Below are 27,336 nucleotides of genomic sequence, written 5' to 3' on the forward strand. Positions count from 1 at the left end.
AGGGCCTGTTAGCCCATGGACCCTGGTCCCCAGCAAAGAGGTGGCACTGAGCAGAGAGAAAAGCTTGGAGCCAGGTGGGAGGATGCCTGAGTTCCTTTGGCTCTGCCAGAAGTTGCCCTTGTAACACTGAACAAAGCCTCATTCCTCTCTCAGGTTTCACCTTGACTCACTTGTGGCGTAAGAGAGCAAACCTTCATGGCATTCTTTGACCGTGGTCCCCATCTTTTAGCCAAAACCAGTTTGCCTCGTTCATTAATAAATGGGAATAACAACATTGGTTATGTCTATAGTTATTGTTGTGAGGAACAAATGAGGTTATTCCTGTAAAGCACAGCGCAATGCCTGGCACAAAAGAGACACTTAGATGAATGCTTTGACCAGAAAAAGTCTCTGTCACTGACACTGAGGACCGTTGCTTGATGCATCCCACACCAAGAACCTTTCCTGTGTCTCTGGGAAGTTGCTAGGATTTGAGTTGGACATTTTGAGGCACACGAATGATATTGAACCGAACCAGGGCCCTGTGGGCCAGCAAGTGGATTTGCCCTGCTTGGATCTGCATGCTTCCCTTTAAGATACCCTTATGCCTGCTGCAGACAAGGACGTCTCCCCGGTGTATGCCATGGGAACATTCATCTGTAGACAGTTCCCAACTCAATGTGATAGGCATGTGCTGGGGGCACACTCACTCTCAGCCACACTCGCTTGAGAGGCAGAGGACAGGCACCCACAGGTCCCAAGTCTCAAGATGTGCATCATATTCCAAGGGGAGAGGAGAGGGTAGGAAGGACAGTCAAGGCAGAGGAATAGCATGTGCCGAGTAGAGGCACTAGAGGTGTGAGGCAACTCATACCAACTGAAGGCTCATGGGTGTAGGGGAGAGGAGCAGGAGAGGTCAGTGGTCCCTGGACACCTGCAAGAGAGTGGATTATCCTGCCAGCTCAGGAACTTTCGGTCTGAGGGCCCCTCACTTGCATTGGCCTCTTCCAAGGCCCCGTACCCATGGCACCCCATGAGCTGGGTGTTATCTTGTCTGTTCCACAGATGAGGACAATGAGGATCAGAAAGGCTAGTTAACTCCTTCAAAGCCATACAGCTAGGAGATAGGGGTACTACGATTTGAACGCAGGTCCTTCTGGATTAGAAGACTATACCTTTCCCTTGATCTAGCTATATTAATTCTTTTATTTTTCTAAAGAGGGTTCTCAAAATTATAAAAGCTTGAAGGCCCACAGGTCCCTGGATCTGCTGCTGATGCTCAGTAACTTGGAAAAAAACTACTCACCATACAGGGGACTGTGAGAAACAGCAAATACACTAATTCATGTAAAGCACCTAGTGTTGTGCTCAAGCACAGGGCCTAAGACAGTGGGCAACAGTATGTGGGAGCCCATTTTAAAAATTATTATTATTTTAAAATGATTGTTAAAATTTAATTAAAATTGTTGCAGTTGTTGAGATAAAAACACATTCATTTTGCCAGGTACAATGACTCATGCCTTTAATCTCAGGACTTTGAGAGGCCAAGGCAGGAGAATTGCTTGAGGCCAGGAGTTCAAGACCAGCCTGGGCAACATAGTGAAACCTCATCTCTACAAAAATAATCAAAAAATTAGCCAGGCATGGTGACACATATCTGTAGTCCCAGCTACTCAGGAATCTGAAGCAGAAGGATCACCTGAGCCCAGGAGGTCAAGACTGCGGTGAGCCATGATCATGCCATGGCACTACAGCCTGGGAGACAGAGTGAGATCCTGACTCAAAAACAAACAACAACAACAAAAACTTATTCATTTTAGGTTTCTAATGTAAAGCAAATCATGCATCCTTGATATAATTCAACTTAATCATTATGTGATTTTTAAATATTATTTTTCTAAAAATTGTGTTTGGCCTTTCCATTTATATCCATAAATGAGATTGATCTGTAATTTTCCTTTTATATACAACTCTATTGTTGTTTTGGTGTTAGATTATTGAATTAGTTGGTAAGTGGGTTTTTTTTTCCTGTTTTCTTTTTTCTATAAGAATGTCTGCAAGGTTTAAATGCTCCATTCTTGAAATGTAAGTAGAAATAATTTATAAAGTCATTAGTGCTTTAAAAAAATATTATTTTCAAATATTATTAGTTGCTTGAGGCCAGGAGTTTGAGACCAGCCTGGGCAACATAGCAAGACTCTGTCTATATAAAAAAATAAAATTAAAATATCAGCCAGGCATAGTAGTATGTATGTGTAGTTCTAGCTACTTAAGAGCCTGAGGCAAGAGGACGGCTTGAGTCCAGGAGTTTGAGGTTGCAGTGAACTAGGATCACACCATTGCACTCCAACCTAAGTGACAGAATGAAACTCTGTCACTAAAAAACAAAAGAAAAGAAAAAGAGTGAAAGAAAGAAAAGAGATAGTATTAGATAGATCAAGGAAAAGGCATAGTCTTCTGATCCAGAAGGACCTGGGTTCAAATCCTGAGTCTCCTACCTCTTAGGAGAAGTGGCTTTGGAGAAGTTAACTAACCTTTCTGATTCTCATTTTCCTCATCTGTGAAACAGACATGATAACACCAAGCTCATGGGGTACCATGAGGAACAAGGAAGCTAGCATAGTGCCTGATATCCAGCCTGGGTTTTGAGCAAAACAGGGCCTGCTCATTTTTCTCTTCTGAAGATATTGTTCTGATTCCGGCAGATCAAGCAGATGGAGTGGAGACAGAATGTATGCAGAATTCTGATCAGGAAGTGGTTTCAATGGGAGGAGGAGGTAGATGTGAGAGGGACTTTTGGGCAAGGATGGATGTTCCCAGGAGAGGCAAACAGCAAGGTCATCTCCAGGTTTGGGACTCAGGGACTGGGGCCGGCTTGAGGAGGACGGTCATGAGCTTCATTTAGGTGTGTTGCATCCTATGAGACAAAAGTCCTGGTTTTTGAAACATCCTGACAGTAGTTATGTTCTGGGTCTGGAGCTCAGTGAAGAGCTGGAAGCTTAGACTGACTTAGGAGTGGCCAATGAAGAGATAACTGGTAGTTACCTCAAGGTGCTTTGTCAGTGGAGGTGAGCAAAGTGCAGCATTCTAGGGTCAAGCCAAAGGAGAGAAGCCCACCTGAGAAGCTTACACAGGTTGAGGGTAGTCAAAGAGGTGAGCTCGGGTCCTGGAGGCTGGTGGCACCAGCTTTCACTGCGCTAGGGAGAGACTTGCCCGCTGCAGAGGCCCTGCAGGATCCTGGTGCCATCTGGCTTGTCAGATAGAGTCATGGGGGCCTCTGCCAGATCTGTGCTATATGCCAGGGGGCGGAAAGACTGCTTTCTGGAGGGTAGAGGCAGTAGCTGGGCAAGAGGCCTGAGTGTGGTCTAAGGAAGTGAATCAAAGATGCTGATGAGAAAAAAGGCAACTGGAGCAAAGGTCTAGGCAAGAGGGGAGCCCTGATGGAAGGGAGGTGGGCCTGTGAAAAGGAAGAGGCGAGGACACCTGCTGCTGGGTGTGAGGGTTGCAGGGATGGGAACGGGCGTGTGAGGGACTAATTGCTGAGGAGCAAGGACGGTGGACACTCAGGACTCAACAAAGCTTGGATGTCATCAACCTGTGGTCATGGTGGCTCTCTCCAACCACATGCACCTCTGTAAGAGCAGAGACAAAAAATAGAGGAGCAGATTGGGGTAGAGTCGGCAGAGTGGGGTAGGGCAGGGGTGAGGGGCTTATGGCATTGAGGAGTGAGGGCAGTGCTATTTCTTATGATGCTGTTTGTCCAACCCTACAGGCGGGAACTCTTAAAATTATTGATCGGAAAAAGCACATATTTAAACTTGCTCAGGGAGAATATGTTGCACCCGAGAAAATTGAGAACATCTACATCCGGAGCCAGCCTGTGGCACAAGTCTATGTCCATGGGGACAGCTTAAAGGTGAGGCCCCTATGTTTCAGCCCCCGACACATACTGGGCCTGCTGAAAAATCCAGATTAAATATTAATCTCCAGACATCATTTTATGCGTTTAAAAACATGAGCAAAAACTCCTTTTAAATAAGAAATCTTCATTAGTTTGGGACAATGCAGTTAGGTCAAGTAAGTTGCTTGAAGTAGTAGTAATGAACATTCCTACTCCTTTTAACTTATGCTCCATCTGTTTCCAAGAGGGATTTTTGAGATAAGATGCTAAAGCAAGATTCAGGGTTTTTGCTATTTTGATTTTTTTGTGCAAATGAACTTTATCGAGTAATACAGTATTGCAAATATTACTAATCTGAATATAGTTTATGAGGATTAAATTACTTGAAGGGGATTTATGCTTACTTTGCTTTCAACATCATTAAGATTTGAAGACAGAAAGATCATGAATATATTCTGGTGGCTCATACCTGAAATCACTTTGGGAGGCCAAGACGGGAGAACTGCTTAAGCCCAGAAGTTCGAGGCCAGTCTAGGCAACATAGCAAGACCTCATCTCTACAAAAAATTTTTAAAAGTTAGCCAGGCATGGCGATGTGTATCTGTAGTCCTAGCTACTCGGGAGGCTGAGGCAGAAGGATCACCTGAGCCTATGAGATCAAGGCTGCAGTGAACCATGATCATGCCACTGTACTCTCCAGCCTGGGTGACAGAGTGAGACCCCTCAATTCAAAAAAAAAAAGAAAAATATTATGAGTGTATCCTATGATAGCAAAGATATCAAGCGTACTCTATACCATTATACATTTATATAATTAAATGTTATAGTATTTTTGAAGAAAATGCTTTAAAAATTAAAATAAAGTTTTTCATGAATGAGGATCATATTAATGAAACAATTTCAAAATTGTCTGTAATTCCTAGGAAAGATATATTTTCATTCATAGAATTTGGATCATAGCTCTCCTTATTTTTAAAAATATAACATTAGGGGAAAATATCAGAAAATGAACAGTCAAGAATGTGTGATATATTGGTGGAAGTGTTTCTAACATAGGAGCAAGTCTTTTATAAGCATACACTTATATTTTAAAAAGTGTAGTGTCTGAGAATTTTAATGCTGGACCACAGATAACCCTTTAAAAGCTTTTGTCATGACTGTGTTTTCCTTTGGTGGGCGCTGCAGGCCTTTTTGGTGGGCATTGTTGTGCCTGACCCTGAAGCCATGCCCTCCTGGGCCCAGAAGCGAGGAATTGAAGGGATATATGCAGAGCTCTGCACAAATAAGGTCAGTATCTTGGGGCTGTTTCCTGAAGGGTTGCTGAGTGTTTTATGATGCCACATAACGAGGACAGAAAAGCTGTCCAGTGGTATTTGAACTCATAAGGAATTTCAAACTTCATAGAGAATTCACTTTATATAGGGTAGGAATCCTATACCAGAGATTTGTCTTTCACTGTTGTTGAAGAACTTAGAAAGATTGGCAAACTTGATTTTTAGAGCCAAGAGACATCACAGAAGCCTAATCCAGCTCTGTTGTTTTGTAGCTTAGAGGGAGTCCAGGGAGGGAGGTGACTTGCCCAAGGTCACACAGCTGGTTAATTAATAGCAGAGACAGATGTGAGTTTAGGCTTTCTGACTCACCTGCCACACTCCCTCCAAATGTGAGGTGGCTACTGGGCTTAGAGAGAGAGTCATAGAATTAAAAAAGTAACACAATTCTTCCTGCTTTGAGCATTAACAATTTATGCCTTCCTGAAACTTTCTAATGGCACAGGTAGGACTCTGTATAGGAGGTCTCTGTGCTCCAACTCAGCATCAGCCACTTGAGTCATAGGCCCTACCTCTCCCACTGGGCTCTGAGCTTATCCGGAGTAGCAGGACTAACCAGGCTGACAGAAGGGCTGCTTAAAAAAAACAGGAGTGTCCCTTAGCCTTTTCATGGTCACTCCTTTGGCCATTTTCAGACTCCTTAACTGATGTGAAGTAGTGACTGGCATGCTGCCAAGGAGTGTCAGCCTCAGTTGGGGGTGGGAGAAGGTGGGGGAGCACATATCGGCCCAATCACCAGTAGCACTTTACTCAAAATGTGTTGTTTCCTCTACCTCCGTTTTGAAATGTGATCTTTGTAATTTTACTCATATGATTCAATTCAGGATCTGAAGAAAGCCATTTTGGAAGACATGGTGAGGTTAGGAAAAGAAAGTGGACTCCATTCTTTTGAACAGGTAACTGCCACCTTCCCCATACTCATTTACAGCCCTTTAGGCAGTGATGAAAATTAAATTAACCCACGGTGACCCTGACCTAGATTCCTTACCCTTCACGGTATGGCCCACTGGCAGACTGTGCATCAACAGACCCCCGAAGGCTGGTTTCATGCTGTCTCTGCCACAGCCTCCTGAACTAAAATAGGTCATGTGTCAAGTGAGATTGTGTTTATTGTCCTTATAATCACAAATGTTCATAAGACTGAAATATTACCCTAGTTGTCACTAGTGGATCATGTGTACATGATCTGTTTCCCAAGTTGCCTGCAATACTGAAGGCCACAGTCCTGTCTTATTTTTATTTTTATGGGGATTGTCTTCTTAGCTGCAATGGGCAAGCTCCCTTGTTAGGAGGGTGTCCGAAAGATTGGGTTCCTCTGGCCCATGATCTGTCTCAGCTCAGAATACCCTCCATAAAGATAAGGAAGCAAAATGTGTTGAGAGAGGACACAGCAGTCCTCAAAGACTTTTTGTCTTTGGAAGGTTGGGTTCTTTTTGTAACAGAGTTCATGAGCATACTTGATCCTACTATACATTCTCTTTAGTCAAAAATTCAAAGAGAAAAATTATTCAAATAGCAAAATGTTAATATGCTGATTTTTAAATTTCCCTTCTAGTTACAATAGTTGTTTTTCCCAAAGTAAAAATTCATTAAAATAATTGTTTTCCATACATTCTGTTTCTCAAAATATGTCAGGAGTCTGCAAGGTTTATGAGAAACTTTAAATTTTATCTGTTCATTTGATGATAACCTAACATCATTTTAAAATCAGTTTTAAATATAAAACTTATACAATGCTTTAATTTGCAATTAAAAACCATTTCCACAGATTAATATTTTTGTTTTTCAAGTTTCAAACAGAAAATCTAAACATAGTTTTGGGGTCTAAGAATATTGTTTTTCTTTTGAGATAGATCTTTACATTAATCTAGTTTGAGAAATACTGCTTTATCCTCTTTTTTACGTATGTTTTGGTGCAACTAAGACCTGGATAAATGAGTCTTTATTTTTTTTAAAAAAAATTATAAAATCTGAGGCACTCGGGCAAGGTACAATACTCTTTTTGAATAAACAGTCAATTTTGGCATAATAGTTAGATTTCCAAATATGCTAGAACTGACTTCATTGCCCTTCCTTAATGGGGAAATTGTGTGATTGGATCCTATGTGATCCTGTAGACCCGAACTACAAATGAATGGTGTGGATCTGTGTGGTGATTTGAAAGGCTGGCTGTAAGCTGACTGGGGGCAGGCTCGCCTAAGACGCTTAGTTCCTAAGGACATCCTGGCACATTCACTAGACGTGCGCGCCCCCTGCTGGTGTTGGGATGTGTGGCCTGTCCCTTGGGCGGGGTGGGGGGGGGGAATGCCAACTCTCAAAGTCTACTTAAGAGACCTTTGGTTCAGTTTCCATTGTTAAACATTGCTCTGGTTAGAGCTTTTACTGAGGGGAGACGTATTCTTGACTTTCCACATGCCTTTAACAGAGTTTCTGCTCTAATAATCTGCCCTCACCATGGCAACCTCAAATACAGGGAAGTCATGTGGCATCTCAGAGATCTTTAGTTTAACTGCCAAGGCTGTCCCCTCTTGCTTTTCTGTGTTCTCATTCTCTTCTTTGTTAGTTTGTAGCATTCTCCCCACCACAACCAGTGTGTGCCCTCAGCTGACCACAGGAAAGCAAAAACTAGGCCTCATACCTGAGTAGGATGTGCTCCCAGTTGTGATTCAAAGCTCAATATAAATTACTTCAGTTATTCCATAATCCATTTTTGGCTTATTCTTTTCCCTCTTGCTGACAAATGAACGGTCAATTAAGGCTGAACTCTAATTACACACACACAGAGACACATAGATATTCAAGTCCAAAGTTTAAGTCATCCAACAAAAACTTTAGAACTTCAGACTTACTGGGCCGGGTTGATTTGAATTAAATTTCGAATTATTTTTAAAAAAGATGCAATTCCTAGAACTAGGTCAACTGTTAATAATTTATGGAGTTCTTTGGAAGATATATTTTAATGAGTAAATAAGAAACATTTAGAATAATTGTATCAATAATTAAAATATGTGGATGACTGGGAAGTATTTGAGTATACTTAACCATGATTTAACCATTTTCTTGACATTTATATGCCTTGTTAATTTGCATAAGCAATACAGTAAATTTTGACACTTGATGGATTTTTCAAATCTTGACTAGTTAAGCCATCACTAAAAATGTTTTACTGTATTTCCTGTCATTGAAATGAATACTGACCTAACCAGTAAAGTCTTTACTAATTAAAAATTGGAAACAAAGTTTCATGGGTTGTTTAGCATAAAGGGAGAATAGGGATTCTCATACCTTTTTTACAAGTTCACAATTGGACAGTTTGGTTTTTATAAGAAAATATATAATCATGATAGAAAATGAAAATGTGTCTTATCATTGATTAACTTTTGAAAATAACTGTAGGTTTGCGACCCACAATTAGGTCAGTGTCAGTTACATATCTGGTTCCACTCATTTTTTTTCCACTTACTGACTAGATTTTTAAGTCATTCCAGCAGGTTATATAGGTATTTTTATAGAAGGATTTAACTAGACCCAAGGCTATAAGTCAGACTAGAGCAGGGACTGGCAGTCTTGCAACAGTACCACTCAGACCTGCTCACTAAGGGACTGAAAGCTGAGTTGAATGCAGGTGCCATATTGCTTGACCTTCTGCAAGGCAGTATCTACTAATATAGTCTCTTCTCAAGCACCACTATTTTGTAGATAGCCACATAGAACTACAGGTGCCCCATTCAGCCACTTAGGTTTATTGCAAGTAGATGGTTTGACAGATATTAAAAGTCTACAGGCTGGGCTTGGTGGCTCAGCCTGTAATCCCAGCACTTTGGGAGGCCGAGGCGAGTAGATTGCCTGAGCCCCTGGGTTCAAGACCAGCCCAGGCAACTTGGCGAGACCTCATCTCTACAATAAAATAAAAAATTAGCCAGGCGTGGTGGCATGCCTGTAGTTCGGCTACTCGGAAGGCTGAGGCGGAAGGATCACCAGAGCCCAGCAGGTCGAACCTGGGGTGGCCATGAGTATGCCACTGCACTCCAGCCTGGGGGAGGGAGTGAGACTCCAACTCAAAAAGAAAAAGAAAATCTACCTGTTGGTGCAGTTTTTCTTCTTAAAATCATAACATTTCCTTTTATATTCCTGTTTAACCATCTAAGTAGCATTATGTTGCTCTCCCTATGAAATTCATCCTCCCTATGCTGTATTATTTTGTAGCTTCTGCTTATCACTGCTGGATTTTCAAAGGTGTTCAACCTAAGTTCTTGTGCTAACATAGATTCTTATTCCAATTACACAATGTTCTCCACATGCTGTTAGGAACGCAAACATGCTGAAACCCAGGCTTCAAGAACACTGTAGAAATTATATCCTTGCATTTGTATCTCTTCTTAAAATTCGATTTTAAAATTCATTAACAAAAGGAGGTGGGTAAATGGTTTGTACTTTCCAAAAGTCTTTATGTAATATTGTTTCTATCAGAAGAGAACTTTTTTGGAAAAGTTAAGGATATTATTAGCAATTTTTGAGTCAATTTTTGAGTTTTTCGTTTTGAGAGTAAATATGAGTTATTACTACATCAAATCCCTGTATCTAGGATTAAAGTTGATTTAGATTGTGTTAATGTTTTCTTCAACCTACTTGCTTTTATTATCAAACGGTAATTTCCAAACTTGTTTAAGTAGAACTTAGATGACATTAAAAAAAAAAAAAAAGTTGAGCATGCACAAAAACAAGAGTAATGCTACCCTGGATGGTCTTGGGGCCTGAACCAGAGTTTCTCCACATAACCCCTTTACCCTAGGCACCTCACCTCCTTCCTCCTTCACCTACCTCCTCACACCACCCTTCCCTGTCTCCTTGCCACCCTTACCTATTTAAACCCCACCTTCACATCACCCCCAGTAGTGACTTCTGCAGACCTCCTAGTTCTCAGTGCACTATGGTTTGAAAACTTCTCCCCTGGGACCTGCTTCCAGCAAATATTGGGTCTCCTAGGATGATTTATGTTTGATAACAACAAGTCAAAAAAAACTATATTCCATAAGGTACAAAGAATAGCAGCTCTATTCCTTACCAAATCCTTGCTTCTTTGAATGTCAAGCATACTGAGAGAATTTTCAAACAAAGCACTTTTTACAGGAACCTTAATTACTTTGGAAATACTTGATGATAACCATCCTTAGCCAAGAGCCTAAGATTTCCAGTGATTTAAATTGGGTATCCAAGTAGAAATCCTTCCTTTCAATATGTGAAGTAAAGTTCAAGCAGCTACTTATGATGCTAACTATATTTTTAGCTTAGTTTCTCCCCAATCCCAACATACATAAATCTCTTAAAATGTCATTCTTGTTATGAAAATAAACTACCCTAAGGTAAAAGTGGATCCTTTATTTGGACAAATTTCTTAGAGACAAAAGTGAATCTGATTTATTAATGCTGTGCTCACTTGCAAACTTCTACATTTAAAAATTACAAATATGGATAAAAAAGCCAGAATTTGTTAGAAATTTTCTTAAAAGCGTTTTTAAAGTTGAAAGTATAGCAATTTTAGGGGTCTTCTTTGTTTATTGAGATCTTTAGCCTGACAAATCTAATGAAGGTTATTAAGAATTTTCTGAGCAAAAATTATTTGTCATTTCAAATAATACTCACCTGCCAGGACACTCAACTGTTAGCATCAGAGATTTTGAAAATAATCATTAACATACTGAATTTTTGCAACTACTACCTATATACAGTGATTTTTTAAATAAGTTATTTCTGGATTGTTTCCTGTTTCCTGTTATGAACAGTTCTCATATGAAAGCAGCATCTGACATAGTGACCTCTCACTCTTCTTCACCTGGCTTTTGGAACCCATACTCTGGTTCCTTTCTGTTGCTCAAGACACTCCTTCTCTGTCTTAAGCCCAGGCTGTAGCTCTTTTTCTCCAAACTAAAATAGACAATGTTTAAAGACCACTGGTATCTCCAGCATTTTAAACTTAACACGAATGCATGCTCTTCCAAAAACTCCTCCTGCCTCCTCCAGTGTTTTGACATCTTAGTATTTACTCAAACAGAAACTTGGAGCCTTTCTTATCTTTCTTTCTTTGCCACTTTTCCAAACCAATTGGCCAGTCTTTCTTTCCAGCCCCTTCTCTTTCTTCTTCTTCATTTGTGCTATATGTTTCAACCTATATCTGCATTGTCCCAGGTATGCTTTGGCACATGTTGCCTCTACCTAGAGCACCGTCTTCTCCTCAGGCCACACAGCAGCCACTCTCTCTCTTCCTTGGTATCTTTATCTGACTAAAGCCTAGATATCCTCCAAAATTCAACTCAGGCATTCCTTTTCAATGACTCCTATCCAAGGTGGGTCAGGTGGTATATCATTAACGCTTTCAGCTCTAACAGAAAAACCTGACCCACAGTGTCTTAAATTCATCAAATTGGGGTCCCTTCCCCAGCACATAAGTTAAAAGATAGATGGTCCAAGGTAGGTACAGGTCCTCAAAGACCTAGACTCTTCCTGTCTTTTCACTCTCATTCTTAGTATGTTGGCTTATCACCTCATGGCCATAAGGTGACTGCTACAGCTTTGAACATTGTCCACATTTAAGAAAGAAAGAAGGGAAAATGGGTGAAGATAGCCATGCCTGATTCTTTTATTAGGAAAGCAGAAACTTCCCCTTTTCACTAGTCACAAATAGATCCCATGGCTCTCCTCTAGCTGCAAGGGAGGCTAGGAAATCAGGGAACAGGAACTGTTTTGGCCCCAAATCAAGTCAAGGTTCTATTAGCATGAAAGAAGTGGGGAGTGGGTACTGGGGAAACAACTGACTCTGCCTGCCACAGAAGGCCCTCTCTGTGCTTATCTCCACAGTAATATTTGCATACTGCAGCATCTCTCATTAGACTGTAAGATCCATGTGGGCAGGAACTGTATCTTGTTGTTCTTTGTATTTCTGAGCCTAACACAAAACTTGACGAATAATAGTTGCTCAATAAATATCAATTACACAAAACAACAAATGAATGCATATGTATATTTAACACATATTTTGAATTAATTTTTAAAAAGTATATATTACAGCAATTCCTAACTCTGTTCATTATTTAATGATATGGGTATGTTATCTCAACAGAATTATTGAGTTTGGTCCCACTTAGTCAGGATATAATATATTGGAGACAGTGTCACTCCAGAATTCATCCCAAGCCCAGATTTTAACATTCTTAGAGAACTGATGTGGCCTTTTCTGCTATGGAAGCCTTCCCAGTCCTAGGTCAGTTTCTCTCCTGTCTAGTCCCTATTCAGCCTTGCAAAGAGACTTTGTAAGAGGAGTCTTGGTATCTGTCTTATGGAAATAAGCAATATAAACTCTAAGCCTGATCCTTTCATGTCATCTTCTGGATAGATCTGGTTAAAATTCTATGGCAGAACGTTTCTTTTAACTTAGACTCATCATGTCCTCCCGGACTTTATATTCCTCCTTTAAATGGCACCACTCTTTCTTAGCAGCCATCCAAACCAGAAACCTGGGAGTCCTCAAGGCTACCTGTCTCTTTCCTGTATCTTTCAGATTTATATCTGAATTGTTCTTAGAACTGCTTACTTGTCTCTGTGTCTCTGTTGCTGCCCTGAATGTAGACCTTGATCTTCATTCCCATGAATTGGCCAGACGAGTTGCCTTGCTTCCAATCTTAACTTTCTCAAAAACCATCTTCCCTTTTCTCTTGTAGAGATCTTTCTAAAATGTGTACTCTGCCATGTCTTTGCCCTATCTAAAAATGTTCAGGACCTTCCTGTTGTCTTCAGAATAAAGTTTGAACTCCTCCATAAACTGGCCCATCTACCAGTATGGCAGCTTCATCCCTCACACCCCTTTCCCCCTATTTTATGTAACAACGACAAGAAATCACTTGGATTTCCCTTTTCACACGGCCATTTCTCACCTCCATGAATATGTTCTTGGGGTTGCCTGGCAGAGGCAGTATAACTCACCTACCTCTGGTTATCTATTATTCATTCTTTAACTCATTTTCACCTACTTTGAGAAGTCTTCCCTGACTGGTCCTTCCTCTCCTCTACTATAACTGAGCTAAGTGCCCTTCATCCTGTGTGTATTGTACTAACGCTTGCATATGCATTCATTGTCTTTCTGATCTACTGGATGTGAATGTGCACTCCCCAAGGGCAGGGGCATTCATGATTCCTCTTGGTATCCTCAGTGCCTGGTATAGAATAAGCAACTAATCCATTTCTGTTGACCAGCTACACGAATGAGCAGGAAGGAAAAAAGGTGGCTTTTAGATATGTCAAATGGGCTGAAATGTTATTAAAACATAATTTTGACTTAGTATAGTGTTTGTATATCAAAACATTTATTCCCATATGCCTGTTTACTTTTACCATGTATACTATAAATGCTGTGTTCTATTCCTGTTAAAGATGTATTCTGCATTTGGTTTTTAGGTTAAAGCCATTCACATCCATTCTGACATGTTCTCTGTTCAAAATGGCTTGCTGACACCAACACTAAAGGCTAAGAGACCTGAGCTGAGAGAGTACTTCAAAAAACAAATAGAAGAGCTTTACTCAACCTCCATGTGAAGCTCAAGGAAAGTTCTTCTCAGTATAATGGACTGTGTAGCAATATTATAGTTATTCTTGAAAGTAATGACTCAAAATGACACGCTGAAAATGAATAAGCATCTGATTTTATGGCTCTTTCCTGTCCCAAGAGGTCTTTAACAATATTTTCTCTATCACCACCGAGTACACTTTATTTTTATTAAAATGGTATTGTAGCGGGCTGCTAAAAATATTGCAAATGGCAATGTAAAAATCAAGACGTTTTCTCAAGAACTGTGTATACCACTAAAAGTAATATATTCTCAATGTTCACAAAAATCCTATTAAACATAAAGCAAAAACATAACTGACATATTGTACTTAATTATTTGTGGAATAGTAATCAGATACAGTAAATATCTAGGCAATGTGAACTCCCTCATTCAATAACTGTCAAAATCACAAATCAGATTTTAAAAATTAGAGCTAAGTATACAGAATCATGCTAAAACAAAACACAATAACTCACATTCTATATAACTTCAGATTCTTTAAACATGATGATCCATATTGCCATATGTAAAACAGTTGTCTCTCTGATTTTTACTTTTATTCATGAAAAATACAAATTCAGATATTCTTAACACAAATGTTATATTTATATAATAACTTACAAACATATTTCAATACATTTTTTCATTTATTAAGCTCATTAAAACATTCAGGTATTATCTAGAAAAAATGTAATGTAAAACCATTCACAGATAGTACACATGTATTCATGAACGCCTTTTCATAATGAATTCTAAAAGGTGTCTGTTGACTCTACATCTGTTGACTCTACAATGAATGGATCCTTGGGGTAGACTTGGGAGAAGAAACCCAGAGTTATTTCTCAGGATGGACAGCAATTAATTCATTGCTGGGGTCTTCCGGTCTTCCAGTCTCAATATGTCCATGCCATGCCTGGGAAACTCAATATAGCTGTAATTCTGAACAATTTCACTTGCTTTCAGCAAGACTATCTAGGCAAGACAGTGGGGAGGAGGGGACGTTATTTCCACAGTAAAGAGTTTTTCGACAACATAATTGAGAAAACTTTGCAAGTCCATCAAAGAGAAATATCTCCTAATGACATAATTCCATTCCTAAAATCTTTAAATGCATCTAAGTTTAACCACAAAAACCTCCTTTCTTGCATTATGTATGTAAACACACCTGTACTAGGATGTCAGCTATTTTATATAATTAAGGCCCAGATATCACGGGCAGCAACTAAGTTCCAGGCAATAGACTGTGCATCTGAAAAAAAAGGCATGGTCCTTAGGGAAGTATTTTTCTTTTATAGAGACAGGATTCTGAAAGCATATGAACAACTCATATAATTTAAAAATATATGCTCAGTGTTCACAGCCCAGAAGCTCTCTTCCCTTGGAAGAAGCCTAAGCGGTTTATAAATAAATGCTGTCAGTTAAAAACTGCACAAAATCACATATGCTTATTGGATAAATCTGCATCAGCTATTATATACTTATATTTTAGTCTTGTCAAAAGTGGACCACAGATTCATTTGATGTATTTATCCAGTCTTTTCAATATTCCTTGGGTGTATTCTCTCTGAAGACCCACTGTTTCACTTAGTAAATGAGCTAGCTCTGTGCACATTTATTTTTAAAGGCATTTCTGAAGAAGCAAACACTTAAAATGTCAAAGGCTACATATGTATAGCATTAGTCTTTTTAATATTTAATATATTTGGCTAATTAAAAGTAAAAATTATTACCTGAATTGGATATCCATACTATTTTAAGGGAAAGTTGTTTTATATTTCAACAAAAAAGAAACTTCTCCCATTGTCCTTCCACTCAACTAAGATTTCCTTGTTGGGTTTAATCTCAAAAGGACTTTGAACAATGTAACATAAGCAAATAATTTAAAATTTCTTTTGATTTTACTTATACTTCATAATAGCTAAATATGATTGATTATGGACAACTTAAGATTTCTTTTTTTTAACCCCTTAAAATATCTTGTTTCTCCTAAACTTCCAGATCTGTGTGGAAATTATCACGTTTGGCCAATAAATGGGTTAGTGCAGAACTACTGAGAGAAGTAAATGGTGGACCCTAAATATATCACATGTACATTTATTTATTTCTCTGTTTAACTCCACTTAATTTTGTAATAAATGAGAAGTGAAACAATATGTATTATTGGAAAAATTCTTCTTGCTTCAGATTTCCCAACTTTGTGGGGGAGAAAAAAATTTGTGTTTCTCATTAAAAAAATATACAAAAAGGCTATGTACTTACTTTGGTCACATTCATATTGGGCATTGGATCCTATTTAAGCCTAGAGACATAACAGAAAATCAATTCTTTAAGCATAAATATGTTCTTAAATGTTTGACTTTTTTTTACCTGTTTCTCATTCAAATGTGTTGGTAATGCTATCTAACTAATCCTGTTGTGCATATTATAAAATTGAATATACACCAAATCTTTTTTTTTTCCTTTTGCCATAAAAAGATGTCTTCATACTTGAGACTTTCCCTCTAGATAGGAGAGGAGGCTCTGGCCTAGCTCCATGTATTAGAGACTCACAAACTCAGACATCCAAGGATTAAACATACCTTGTCTCCCTCATATAAGCAAGTCATGCTTTCATTCTAAATTTAGTTAAAACTATAAGTATGAGAAAAAATAGAACTTTTCATTGGAATTTTCATAATCAGGTAATGACTTAGCAACTTGAAATCAGCACTTAATTTGATTGTTATTACCCATCAGAGAACCAATAACCTTTTTCTACAGTAAAGACAATGAATTATTCTTTATTTTTCAAATGTATAAAGCACAAATGTGATATCATTATTAAAATACAAAAGACTATAAAATGAATGTAAAGAATGGGAAAATATATTTTTGCATGAAAACAGACTGCTTACAAACTTGCTTAATATCTCAGGAAAAAAGAATGAATAATCATGTATAAAGCTAGTAAACTATAAGTTGGCTGTATTTTCTTGCTGGCTTTAATTTTAAGGAAGCATTTACATGAAAAAAGGATCCTACTAGTCTGAATTTTCTCTCAAGTATGCTACATAGTCCTTCCTGTAAAATTACAATTAACTGCAATAAGAACTGAGCTAGCTTTCAAGTGGGGACAAAACCCCAAAGGAGAAACTCTTTAGTTAGAGCACATTAATGGTTGTAACACAGAAGCAATAGATATATACTTGGATACAGGCATTTCTAAACTTGGTCCCAAATGGAAAGAGTTTCATGAGGTGACAGTGGCTTTTAAACATTTATTTAACTGATTATTTTAATTTTCCTTGGTAAGTCATTGCAACAATTGCATGGGGAAAAAAATGAATATTTTTTGAAGAATTGTTTATTCTACTTTAAATTTTTAAAAATTTAGGAGATTAAATATTACTTTTTAAATATGCATAAAAGAATCCTCACTGTAATTATATTTTCAGTTGCTTTGTTAAAATAGCATGCATATCAAATATAAAATGCATTTATGAAAACTTTTGTAAAAAAATAAAGATTTTTCATTTCTCAAAATTGCTTATAATTACTATTTTATATACGTTTATATAGCACAATCCCCTCATGTTAATATATTTGGTAATCATCAATCATAGTTAGTGCTTATGGTAAACATAGTATCAAACTATATTACCGATCAGCACACTATATCCTCTACATCCTCTGTAAACTTCCCCAAACTCCAAGAATTGGCAGTGAATCCAGAGGTGCTCCTTTGTCCTGGCCTCTTTTAGAACTTCTGCTATTATCAAATGTGTCCTGTATTTAATTAAATCATTTTTATACTTTTAAAGGAACAAATAACTTTATTCAAATATTCCATCATGATGGTCCTTAAAACAGAATTTCCACAATGTCTTTTATTCATATACAGATAAATGGGTACAATGTCTTGAAAAGATGCAATCTGCCATGTTTAAGATATGAAGGTTTTGCTTTTGCTGTCATCTACTCCCCTCTATTCTCACAGATATTAGTGTCATTTGGGCCACACTTATCTCTTGTCTAGAATATTACAGTGCTTTCTCAGCTAGTCTTCATGTTTCTATCCCAGTTTCCTCAAATTTCACCATTTACATCTCAGTCAGGTCAATCTTCCCAAATTGAAAATCTGGTCATACTACTTTACTACTTAATATTCCTTCAGTGACTTCCCATAGTTTCCAGGATAAAGTTCAGACTCCCTGGTTTAGTATACAAGGGCTAGCATCTCTTCTAGTCCCTCCCCCATGGAACCTTGGCTCCAATCTCACCAATTACTTTTTGTAGTGCCTTAAAAGTATCACTATTTCCTATGCCTCCATGACTTTGCACATACAGGCTCTATCTCCTAGAATTCACCTTTTAATCTTCCTGTCTAACTCCTACCATCTAGCTCATAAAACTCAGCTTCCAGCATCCTTTTCTCTGAGAAGCTTCCCACATGGCTGATTGGTTGATGGTCCCTTTAACCTATCCCACTTAGACTGAGTTGTTTGAGATTTTAGTCACCATGCAGGTCTGGGCTGTAGTGGATGCTAAATAAATGTCTATTGAAAGAAAATACTCTTGGCTCTTTTCTGTATGTTGCATAGTATTAAGACTGCAATACCTGAAGGTGTATTTCCTTTATCACTGTGGGTTATTACATTCTTGTCATCTAAACAAAAGGAAACAGATTTTCAGTGTATTCCTATAAGCCATGGACAGCACCACAAAGAAAGTTGCTCAGTGGTTTACTCCATAAGAAAACATTATTCAGAAAGATTTACTTTGGGCTCCAGGGAATCCCAAACCCACAAACTGGCTGTTTTACAAAAAGCTTTCTTCAGAAATCTCTTTGAAACTCACTTTCTCATAGAAGTTAGTATCTCCAAGACTGTTCCAAACCTAGTCAAACCCATATGTGTTGAACTGAAACACTGGTAGCAGAGTTCTAGCTGTGGAAGTAGTAGGATGGGTAAATGGAAGAAGTTTAACACTTATCACTGAATACTTGCACTGGTGTTTGTGCATTTGGGAATGGAGTTTGGGGAGATTGAGCAATGACTGATTTTGAGAAGTCTCTGCCCTACCTCACCCTTTTGTAGGCGACATGTTTCCTTCCCCTTTTATAGGTTGGCTCTGGGTGAAGTTTCAATTAGATACAGTCTGTCTCTAGTCTCTTCCCCTTCCCTTGCTACTAAGGACTTCAAGCTCTTCTCTTTGTTCCCCCATATCCCTTATCCAGCCATGTGTTGTTAGAAGGAATAGGAGAATGACAAGAACATGAGTCAAATGCCAGGAAAGCCATGTCCCCTGTGTCAATCATATATTTTAACAAGCTTCCCTACACTGTAGTTTCCTCAGTGGCAAAATGAGGGGGCATTTTGCCTTTTGGCTAAATAAATCAGACCCTAAAGTTTATTTCCAGTTTTGTGACCCTATGCCTTAATTTGCATAAATCTTTACTTGATGACATTTCAGTGAATGTAATTCAGTACAGTGAGATAGATTTCTGAGGAACAGGACCACTAAAGGGTAGACTAGCTTTTTGTTTAACCTATTTTCATTTTTCAATGTTTTTTTTCCATTTCTGGGCCTAGGACATCCCAGGGTCTAGATCTCTCCCAAAGGTCACTTAAGAACTCCAAGTTTTTTCACAACAGCCCTCAGATGGAGACAGGGTAGCCTGGAGACCTGGCTTATAAACTAAGAGACTACTTTTCAGCATATTTGTTTTTCCATGGCTGCAACTAAAATAAGGATGTTGGAAGATGATAATTGCTTTATATTGCAGCAAAACTGAGAGATCCTTAACTGAAGAACCATTTCTGATTCACTTCTGTATCCCCAGGACCTACCACAGTGCCTAACACAGATTAAGGTGCTCAGTAAATATTGATTCAGTGACTCAAAGCACTATCTCTAACCAGGTAAGAATGTCTACCCACTGTTCTTTACAAAGCTATCTATGATTAATTACATATTAAATCTATTAACATAAATGTTTCTATGAGCAGATTTTAAATAAAAAGTTCAGTGATTTTATTACTAAAATATTGTGGATGTTGCTTATATTCACACACAATATTGACTGCATTTTAAATGTTATGAGATGTTGCCACTATGCAGAATAAGAAGATGGTTATTATTAAGTGCAATGGCTCCTGGGCACAGGCTAAGGACTATGCTTGTCCCTGAGAAGCAGCCTCCTGGAGCCCAGGGATTTATGGAGGCTTGATTAAACTCTCAAGTTACCATAGCCTCCCAAAATATTGGCGGCCCCAGGGGCTGAAGTTGATTCCTCAGGTTGAGTTCTTGCTGTCTTAACGTACGTTTATTGCTTTTTGATCTTCCTGCACCCAGTGAGGCTGACCCTTGGCTAGACTGCCAGCGCTCAGTGACCTAAGACAACTCCTTTACTAAGGTCTTATGCAGTGCTGATAAAGAGTGCACCGAGGCATTGGGAGTCCGGTGTTGGGCCTATCCGACAACTGAAGAGAAGTAAAGGAGTGAACTTTAGAACTCAAAGAACGAGGAAGAGGCTTTTTTACCATAAGCATATGTTCCGCTAGAGGTAACTGAGCTGGGCTTGTGGCCCAGGAACCACGTGGCTCCCGCTCTGCCCCGAGGAGGGCGGGGTCTCTGCCGTATTCCTCCGTCTTCCCAGAAGCCGCTGCGCGGCCTCGTCGAGATAAAAAGGCGGGAGCGAGGCCCGGCCGCTCTGTAGAGGGGCAAGACTTTGGCTTTTCCTAGTGTTGTGGCTAATCCTCAGCTGGACGCTGTCTCCCTCCGGCAGTTGGTCTAGTCCTCAGGAAGGCGACGAGGCAGGCCATCGAGGGTCCACGGACTCTTGTGGCCTGTGGGTGCAGTAGCTATGTGGCCGCTACGGGTCTACACCCGCAAGAAGCGGCAGGCCAGTCAGAGACACAACCTAACCCCGACGCCAGACCTAGGTTCCCCCGCGAAGGCGGAGGCCCCGACTGGCCCAGGCTCACGGCGTTTTCACCGTAAGCCCCACCGAGCAGCCCTGCGGGGTGGGCGGGCGGGCAGGTGGGGCGGTAGGCCTCGGACCTGGGGATCCCCGGGGCAGGTGAGCGGGCTTCCGGGGCTGTTGCTCTGATACGTGCCGCTCTCTCAGGCTTGACGGTAAAAGGGAGAGCGCACGGGTTGCCGAAGATCGCCGAGGGGAGCAGACGGGGAGGTAGCGGCTCTGGGCAGCGCAGGTGAGTAGTCGCGGGCCGGCTGGCTTCCGCAGAAAACTTCAATCCTAATTTTCTTCTAGTAGCCAGCCTCTCATTCTAAGAGTCCACGAGGAATATAAAGAGAAATTCCGGTTTTTCTCGTCTCAGAACAAAGACCCAGAAATTGGACTTCAGAAAGATTTGTTTTTTGAAAAAATGGAAGCTTTAGCCGGGCGCGGTGGCTCAAGCCTGTAGTCCCAGCACTTTGGGAGGCTGAGGCAAGAGGATTGCCTGAGCTCAGGGGTTCAAGACCAACCTGGGCAACTTGGTGAGACCTCGTCTCTACAATAAATAAAAAATAAAAATAAGCCGGGCATGATAGCGTACGCATGTAGTTCCAGCTGCTTGGAAGGCTGAGGCAGAAAGATCGTCTGAGCCCGGCAGGTCGAGGCTGCGGGGGCCATGAGCGTGCCACTGCACTCCAGCATGGCCAACAGAGTGAGACTCTGACTTGACTTAATAATAATAATAATGGAAAGGTTTGCCAAATTTCCTAAAAGCAAGTGAGATAAAAATCTGCATTTGGGTATTGGTGCTGTTCATCCACTCTGTTCCTTCTTCCTAAGGAGCCTTTCAGATTCTGAACAGTATAAACAGAGATAGGGAGAGTTAAGTCCAAATGGTGGAAACTAATTGTGTTGTTTGTTTGTTAGCACTCACTTAGGAGTTACAGGAGAGAAAAGCCTGCAAGGAAATAGCACTAGTGAAGAGAACCAGGATGTGAAGATTACTCCATTGAGTGTATGTATGTTTCTCCTCTAGTCCTTTGATGCATTTAGTGTAGAGACCAGCAGCATGAAAGAATAAAATGCTCTTTGCTCAGTAGAAATCACGTAACTTACTCAGTATCTTTTTTATAAACATTGGTGTGTCTTTAGACACATTCATAGGAATACATTTTTGTTTTTTTCTTTCCCTCGACAAAGAAATTTTGGAGAAATGCAAGTTACTAGCTAATTTTGTGTATGACAAATACAAAGCATTATTTAATAATTCCCTTGTGTTTGGTGACATTTTAAAGCCATGTTCATGTTTTCCATTTAACTTTCCATTAATAACTAAAAGCATGATTCATTACTAAGGGTTCAGTATATTATAGAGCATTCTAATATTTATTCACTGGAATATTATATAACTTTTCGATGTACTGTATTTAGTATGGATTTCGCACTCTATTTTAAAGTTATACAGCACTAATTTGGGGAAACTCAGATTTAAACAATCGCTTGTGACTCATCTGACATTGCCATTCAACTTGATAGTCAAAGTTCCATATTTTTAACTTATATATTCCTCTATAACATGTTTTTGGGAGTGAAGAGTTTCAACACAAGACATTTTTTTAAAAGGCTTTTACTCCATATTTTAACAGTGTAAAGTGTTCCTTGTAGATGACTTATACTATACAAAAAAAGTATTTTAAAAGTTTCTTCCAATGTTTGTATATTTCTTTTTGTTCCTTTTTTCTGTGTTAAAACATTTTGCAAATTGTTTTCTTGTATATTCCACATACATTTGTCTTCAAAAACATGATCTTTAGTGTTTTCGTGGTGTTTTGTCTTGTAGCTAGATATACTGTAATTTGTACAACTATCTTCCTGTGTTTGGAGATTGTGATTGTTTCCAAGGTTTTGCTGTTATACATATCAGTAGGCATCCCATTACAGAAGTTTTTATTTGTGTACCTCACATTTTTACCCTAAGATAAATGCTTTGCAGTAGGTCATGGGTTGGATCATGTTTAAAGTTTTTGATTCATGTTAGCAAATCAGCACCATCTTACCTGAAGTTATTTATATATATATATATATATATATACATATATATGTATATATATATAAATTAAAATACATGAATAAATGAAAAGGAGCAGTTTTACTTTCCATTTTTTTTGAGTTCTAGGAAAATTGGTGCCTTTTTTTCAAGTTATTGACCATTTATATTGCTTTTTTGTGAAATGTCTTTTCATCATATAGTAAAGATAGTTATATTTTCACACACTAACATACAACAAATATTTCCATATCTGTTTACTTGCCTTTAATTTTATTTCTAGTATATTAAACTTATCTATCAGTCTTTCCTTTTGATTTATATATTTGCCTTTATATTTAGAGAAGAAAAGCCCTTTCTCCCCTGGTAGATCAGAAAAATATTCACCTTTATCTTCTATTTGCTGGTTTATCTCATAGTAGTTAGCTGATGAGTATATTATTGATTCCCTAGATATGTCCATAGTATTATATTAATATTTTTAGATTTAATATTAATTATCAGATTATATCTGATCAATAAACTGAAAGAATATTTTATTGTGAAACAAAGTTGATGTTAGTTTTTCATTTTCAAAATAACCAAATCAGTGTGATACAATATTATAATATAAAAGTGGTCATTGTCATAATTTGTGCTATATCTTTAATTCTTATTTCACATAGGAGTCAGTGACTGATGATCTCCGGGTTGACAGTACTTCATCAAATAGTGAACTAGTATCAGGTAAGACTAATATATATGAACTCCCTCAGCATTCTGTCTTTCTTCTAAACATAAGCAACCATTTGTGTCTCTCCCCATCTTCCCCTCTCAGTGGAAAAGTGTCTTTTTCTTAGTCTAAGGTTAATCCTTCTGATTGTGCTCTATATCTCGTCCTCAAAGCCTTCAGGCACATAAGTGGAAATTGCAATTGTGATACATACTACAAAGGAGAAGTGACTTCTGTGTGACTGAAAATAGATCAGGGAAGGCTTCTATGAGGGAACAGCGGTTGAACTGAGATCTGAAGGAGAGTAAGATTTATACAAAGAGATGTGTAAAAAGAAATTCAGGTAGAGGGAACAGCATGTGCAGAGACCCTAACATGAAACTAAGCATTGTGTGTTCTGTGTACTGAAAGAAAGTCAGTGTAACAGGCATACAGAGAATAGGAAAAATGTGAAGATTGAATAAGCAGCTAGAGGTCTTGCATAGCCTTAAAGTTCATGTCAAATACATCATTGTTTATGTTTGGAACAGTAGGAAGCCATTGCAGTCATTTGATAGAGAATGATATGATTATTTTAGCTGCAGTGTGGAAAGAGGCAGAAGTACTGTGAGGAGGTTGTTGCAGTAGTTTAGGGGAGAGATAATGGGACCTTTTACTAGGATGCTGATATTGGAAATGAGAAGAAGTTGGCTGATCTGATGGCTATTTTAGGTAATTAAATTAACAGGATTTGACAGATGAAGAGTAAAGATGACAAAGATGGTTCTTGTTTCTGGCTTGTAGAACTGGATACAAGGTGGTGTTATTCACTGAAAAAAATCATATTTGAGAAAACGACCATGAATTCAGTTTTTAATATTTTAAGTTATGAGTGTCTTTAAGATTGACTAAGTAATAATATCAAATTGGCAGTTGAATATGGAGATCTGGAGATAGAAATTTGTGACCCATCTGCATATTGGTTTAATTGTACTTATTTTGAAAACAAAGGATGCCATCAACACAGAACTACAGAGGAATTCTTAGAAGCAGATGAGATCATATTGATGATATATCAAGAGCAGAGAAAAACCACTGCAAAGGTAAGAGTAGCTGTAGAGATACTCAAAATTCTTGGTCAACAAATGCAAAAGACTGATAGAAGAGGCCCTGAAGGAATTGTCAAGGTGATAATTAATAACTCCATTTGAATTACTTAGTCCCTTTCTCATCATCCCCTTTTTATATGGAAACACTGGCAACTACCAGTGCCTGCTGCCAGGATAAAATCCTGAGAATTATGTCTAAGCAGTGAACCATCAGGGATTGACTTCTAAGGGTCAGTGTTGGGGCTGTACTGGGAAACAGGGGAGAGTCTGAAGTAACTTCAGATTGCCATAAGGACAGTAGAGGAAGAAAACCATTTAAAAAAGGTAGGCATTTCTTAGGTTTGTTAACTCCAGAGTAAAGATATAATATGGCTTTCTGAAATGAGAAATGTTTTTTGTGTTTTTTTTGAGTCGGGACTTTACTCTGTTGCCAAGGTTGTAGTACAGTGGCTTGATCATGGCAACCTCGACCTTCTGGGTTCAAGTGATTCTCCTGCTTTAGCCTCTCAAGACTACAAGTGTGCACTAGCTGGGACTACAAGTGTGTACCACCACACCTGGCTGATATTTTGATTTTTTTTCTTTTTTTGTAGAGATGAGGTCTTGCTGTGTTGCCTAGGCTGATGAAGTGGGAATTCAGATACAGGAGATTTCTGGTGTGGACATTGGCCATACAATTAGGGCAGTATTCCCGTATAACTTACAATACTTAGAAAATGCAAGAGGATGTTGCCACTCAGAACACAAGTTCCAAAATGTCTCTTCCTTCTTCCCAAATTTCCAGAAGCAAGCTACTGTTGCAGAAGTTGTACTCACTGCCATACAACCAGAGATTCTCAAATAGATATATGAATAAGGCAACCAGGAACAGCCAAGCCTTTGAAGAAAACCAGTGCCATGGAAAAGAGGCAACAGATGCTACAAACAGAAGAACTAATATCTGAAGAAATGGCAGAAGATTTTAAATATCTTTTTAGGTACAGAAGGCCATTGAATTCATAATGTAACAGGCTATTGTAACAATTGTAGTCCTTGAAAACCAAAAACATTATCAAATTAAAAACTTAATAAAATAGCCTAATATTGGAATTTATTCAACTGAAAATCAAACTAGCAAGCTAGAAAATAGGCTAGAGGAATACTTCTTAGAATACAGTATAAAAGAACATAGGGGCCATTGCTTAGTTAAACTCTGGTGTGTCTATATGGCTCTTTGAGCTATGGCCGCCATGTTTCTTGGCTTTGGCCCTCCTCCCCTACCTTGGGGAGGTGAATCTCCCTTCTCTCTCTTCATTTCTAATTTACTTTCTAAATAAACTGTATTTTCCAATTTAAAAAAAAAGCATAGGAAGAACTCAATAAATGCTTTTGTTCTTCCTCTCCCTTAGTTGCCTTGTTAACATCTACTTCAAAAATAAATTCAGGTGCCTTTTCTACTGGGAAGCCTCTCCTGAGCTCTCTTCTCTTTTTTCTAAATGACTTGTTCTATCCTAGTAGTTCTGAGGCACTCTGTATACTTCTATCTTAAGACTCAAAACTCAAAACAGCAGTGTACTTGTTTTTGTCTGTCTTTTCCTTTTGACTCTAAAGCCATTGAATAGCACTATCTTTTATCTTTCTATCCCATGCTTGGGAGATAATATAATTTCAAATACTTGTTGAATGGGTTTTATTCTCTATTGGGAAAAAAATAAAACATTTAACAATAATAAGCAACATTTTCTAAAATCATGGTTTAAACATGTGAGAAATGTCCTTGATTACTAGATTTATTAAGTTGACAAGTGAAAGGTATAAGGAAATAAAAAAATAGACTGTCTCCAACAGTCTGTTAGAAACTGCCTGTATTATAAAAGTTCATTTGCTGATTGTTGAAACTTAGAGTACTTTTTTCCATATTAAAATATTGTAATTGGTTAAGTTTTGAGCAGCGGCCCACAGAATTCTACTTAGTATACAGTTAATTGTTTTAATTCTGCCTTGGAATTTAGTAACGTTGTAACATGTTGAAAAATTAATTAAGGATTTTCTATTTAATGTGGAAGATTGAATATACACATTTACTTCTCCTTTCTGAAATCTCTCTAACATATCAATAAAGCCAAAAAAGTTTTAAAACCATAAGGTTCAGTAAGACTGAGAAGAGACCTCAGCTGGCAAGAGATAATCAGTAAAAGTTTGGAATTAGGAAGGCAGATAAGTGGATTATAATTGACCTAACAGACTTTTTAAAAAGCTAAAAGCTAGATGGCTAGAGTAGGAACAAACCAAGAAGCAAACTGATTCAGGTTTAGGAATTAGAAGAATCACATATTTCTGAAGGAAATCTTTACAATAGGATTTTTTAGAAATGTTAAAAGTAGCAGTTAAATGCTTTGATCCCTTCCCTACTATGACAGGCAGCTACACTTCTTCCCACCCTGGCAGTCTGAAACACTGAAGCAGAGGGAGGACACAGGGATGCTAAAATTGTGCAGTGGTGGGAGGTAAGAAAATAAATGAAAGTCTATATACTTAGTTACAAAATCCCTGGACCCCTCACCCACTCAGGCAAATATACCTCAACTAGGAGATCAGATGATTCCTCTTCTGGAAACTTCTCTTACCAGGAGAAGAGTAGACTGTATTCTGGTAGTATGGCCTGCTCCCTGCCTAAAAACTCTTCAGTAAAACCCACCTCTTCCTAAGTTCCACTCATGATGCCATCTTAATGCCCCTCCCTCCCACCCTTCCTCCCTCTC

At 38.6% G+C, this 27,336-nt stretch overlaps 2 protein-coding genes across 2 annotated transcripts in view; both read left to right on the forward strand.

Moving 5' to 3' along the window:
- ACSL6 (acyl-CoA synthetase long chain family member 6) overlaps positions 1 to 17,333 on the forward strand; it is a 62,708-nt gene extending 45,375 nt beyond the window's left edge. The window contains exons 18-21 of the mRNA XM_008067673.2: positions 3,752 to 3,895; positions 5,066 to 5,167; positions 6,036 to 6,107; positions 13,660 to 17,333. Coding sequence (XP_008065864.1) covers positions 3,752 to 3,895; positions 5,066 to 5,167; positions 6,036 to 6,107; positions 13,660 to 13,797 — 456 coding nt within the window. The 3' untranslated portion in view covers positions 13,798 to 17,333. The remainder of the gene's footprint in view (positions 1 to 3,751; positions 3,896 to 5,065; positions 5,168 to 6,035; positions 6,108 to 13,659) is intronic.
- Positions 17,334 to 20,655: 3,322 nt separating this feature from the next.
- MEIKIN (meiotic kinetochore factor) overlaps positions 20,656 to 27,336 on the forward strand; it is a gene marked incomplete at its 3' end in the record, with an annotated part of 62,117 nt that continues 55,436 nt past the window's right edge. The window contains exons 1-4 of the mRNA XM_008067675.1: positions 20,656 to 20,779; positions 20,920 to 21,004; positions 21,676 to 21,763; positions 23,461 to 23,521. Coding sequence (XP_008065866.1) covers positions 20,656 to 20,779; positions 20,920 to 21,004; positions 21,676 to 21,763; positions 23,461 to 23,521 — 358 coding nt within the window. The remainder of the gene's footprint in view (positions 20,780 to 20,919; positions 21,005 to 21,675; positions 21,764 to 23,460; positions 23,522 to 27,336) is intronic.

The sequence above is a fragment of the Carlito syrichta genome, unplaced genomic scaffold (assembly GCF_000164805.1).
Source record: "Carlito syrichta isolate Samal-C Ts95f unplaced genomic scaffold, Tarsius_syrichta-2.0.1 Scaffold309733, whole genome shotgun sequence".
NCBI lineage: Eukaryota > Metazoa > Chordata > Mammalia > Primates > Tarsiidae > Carlito > Carlito syrichta.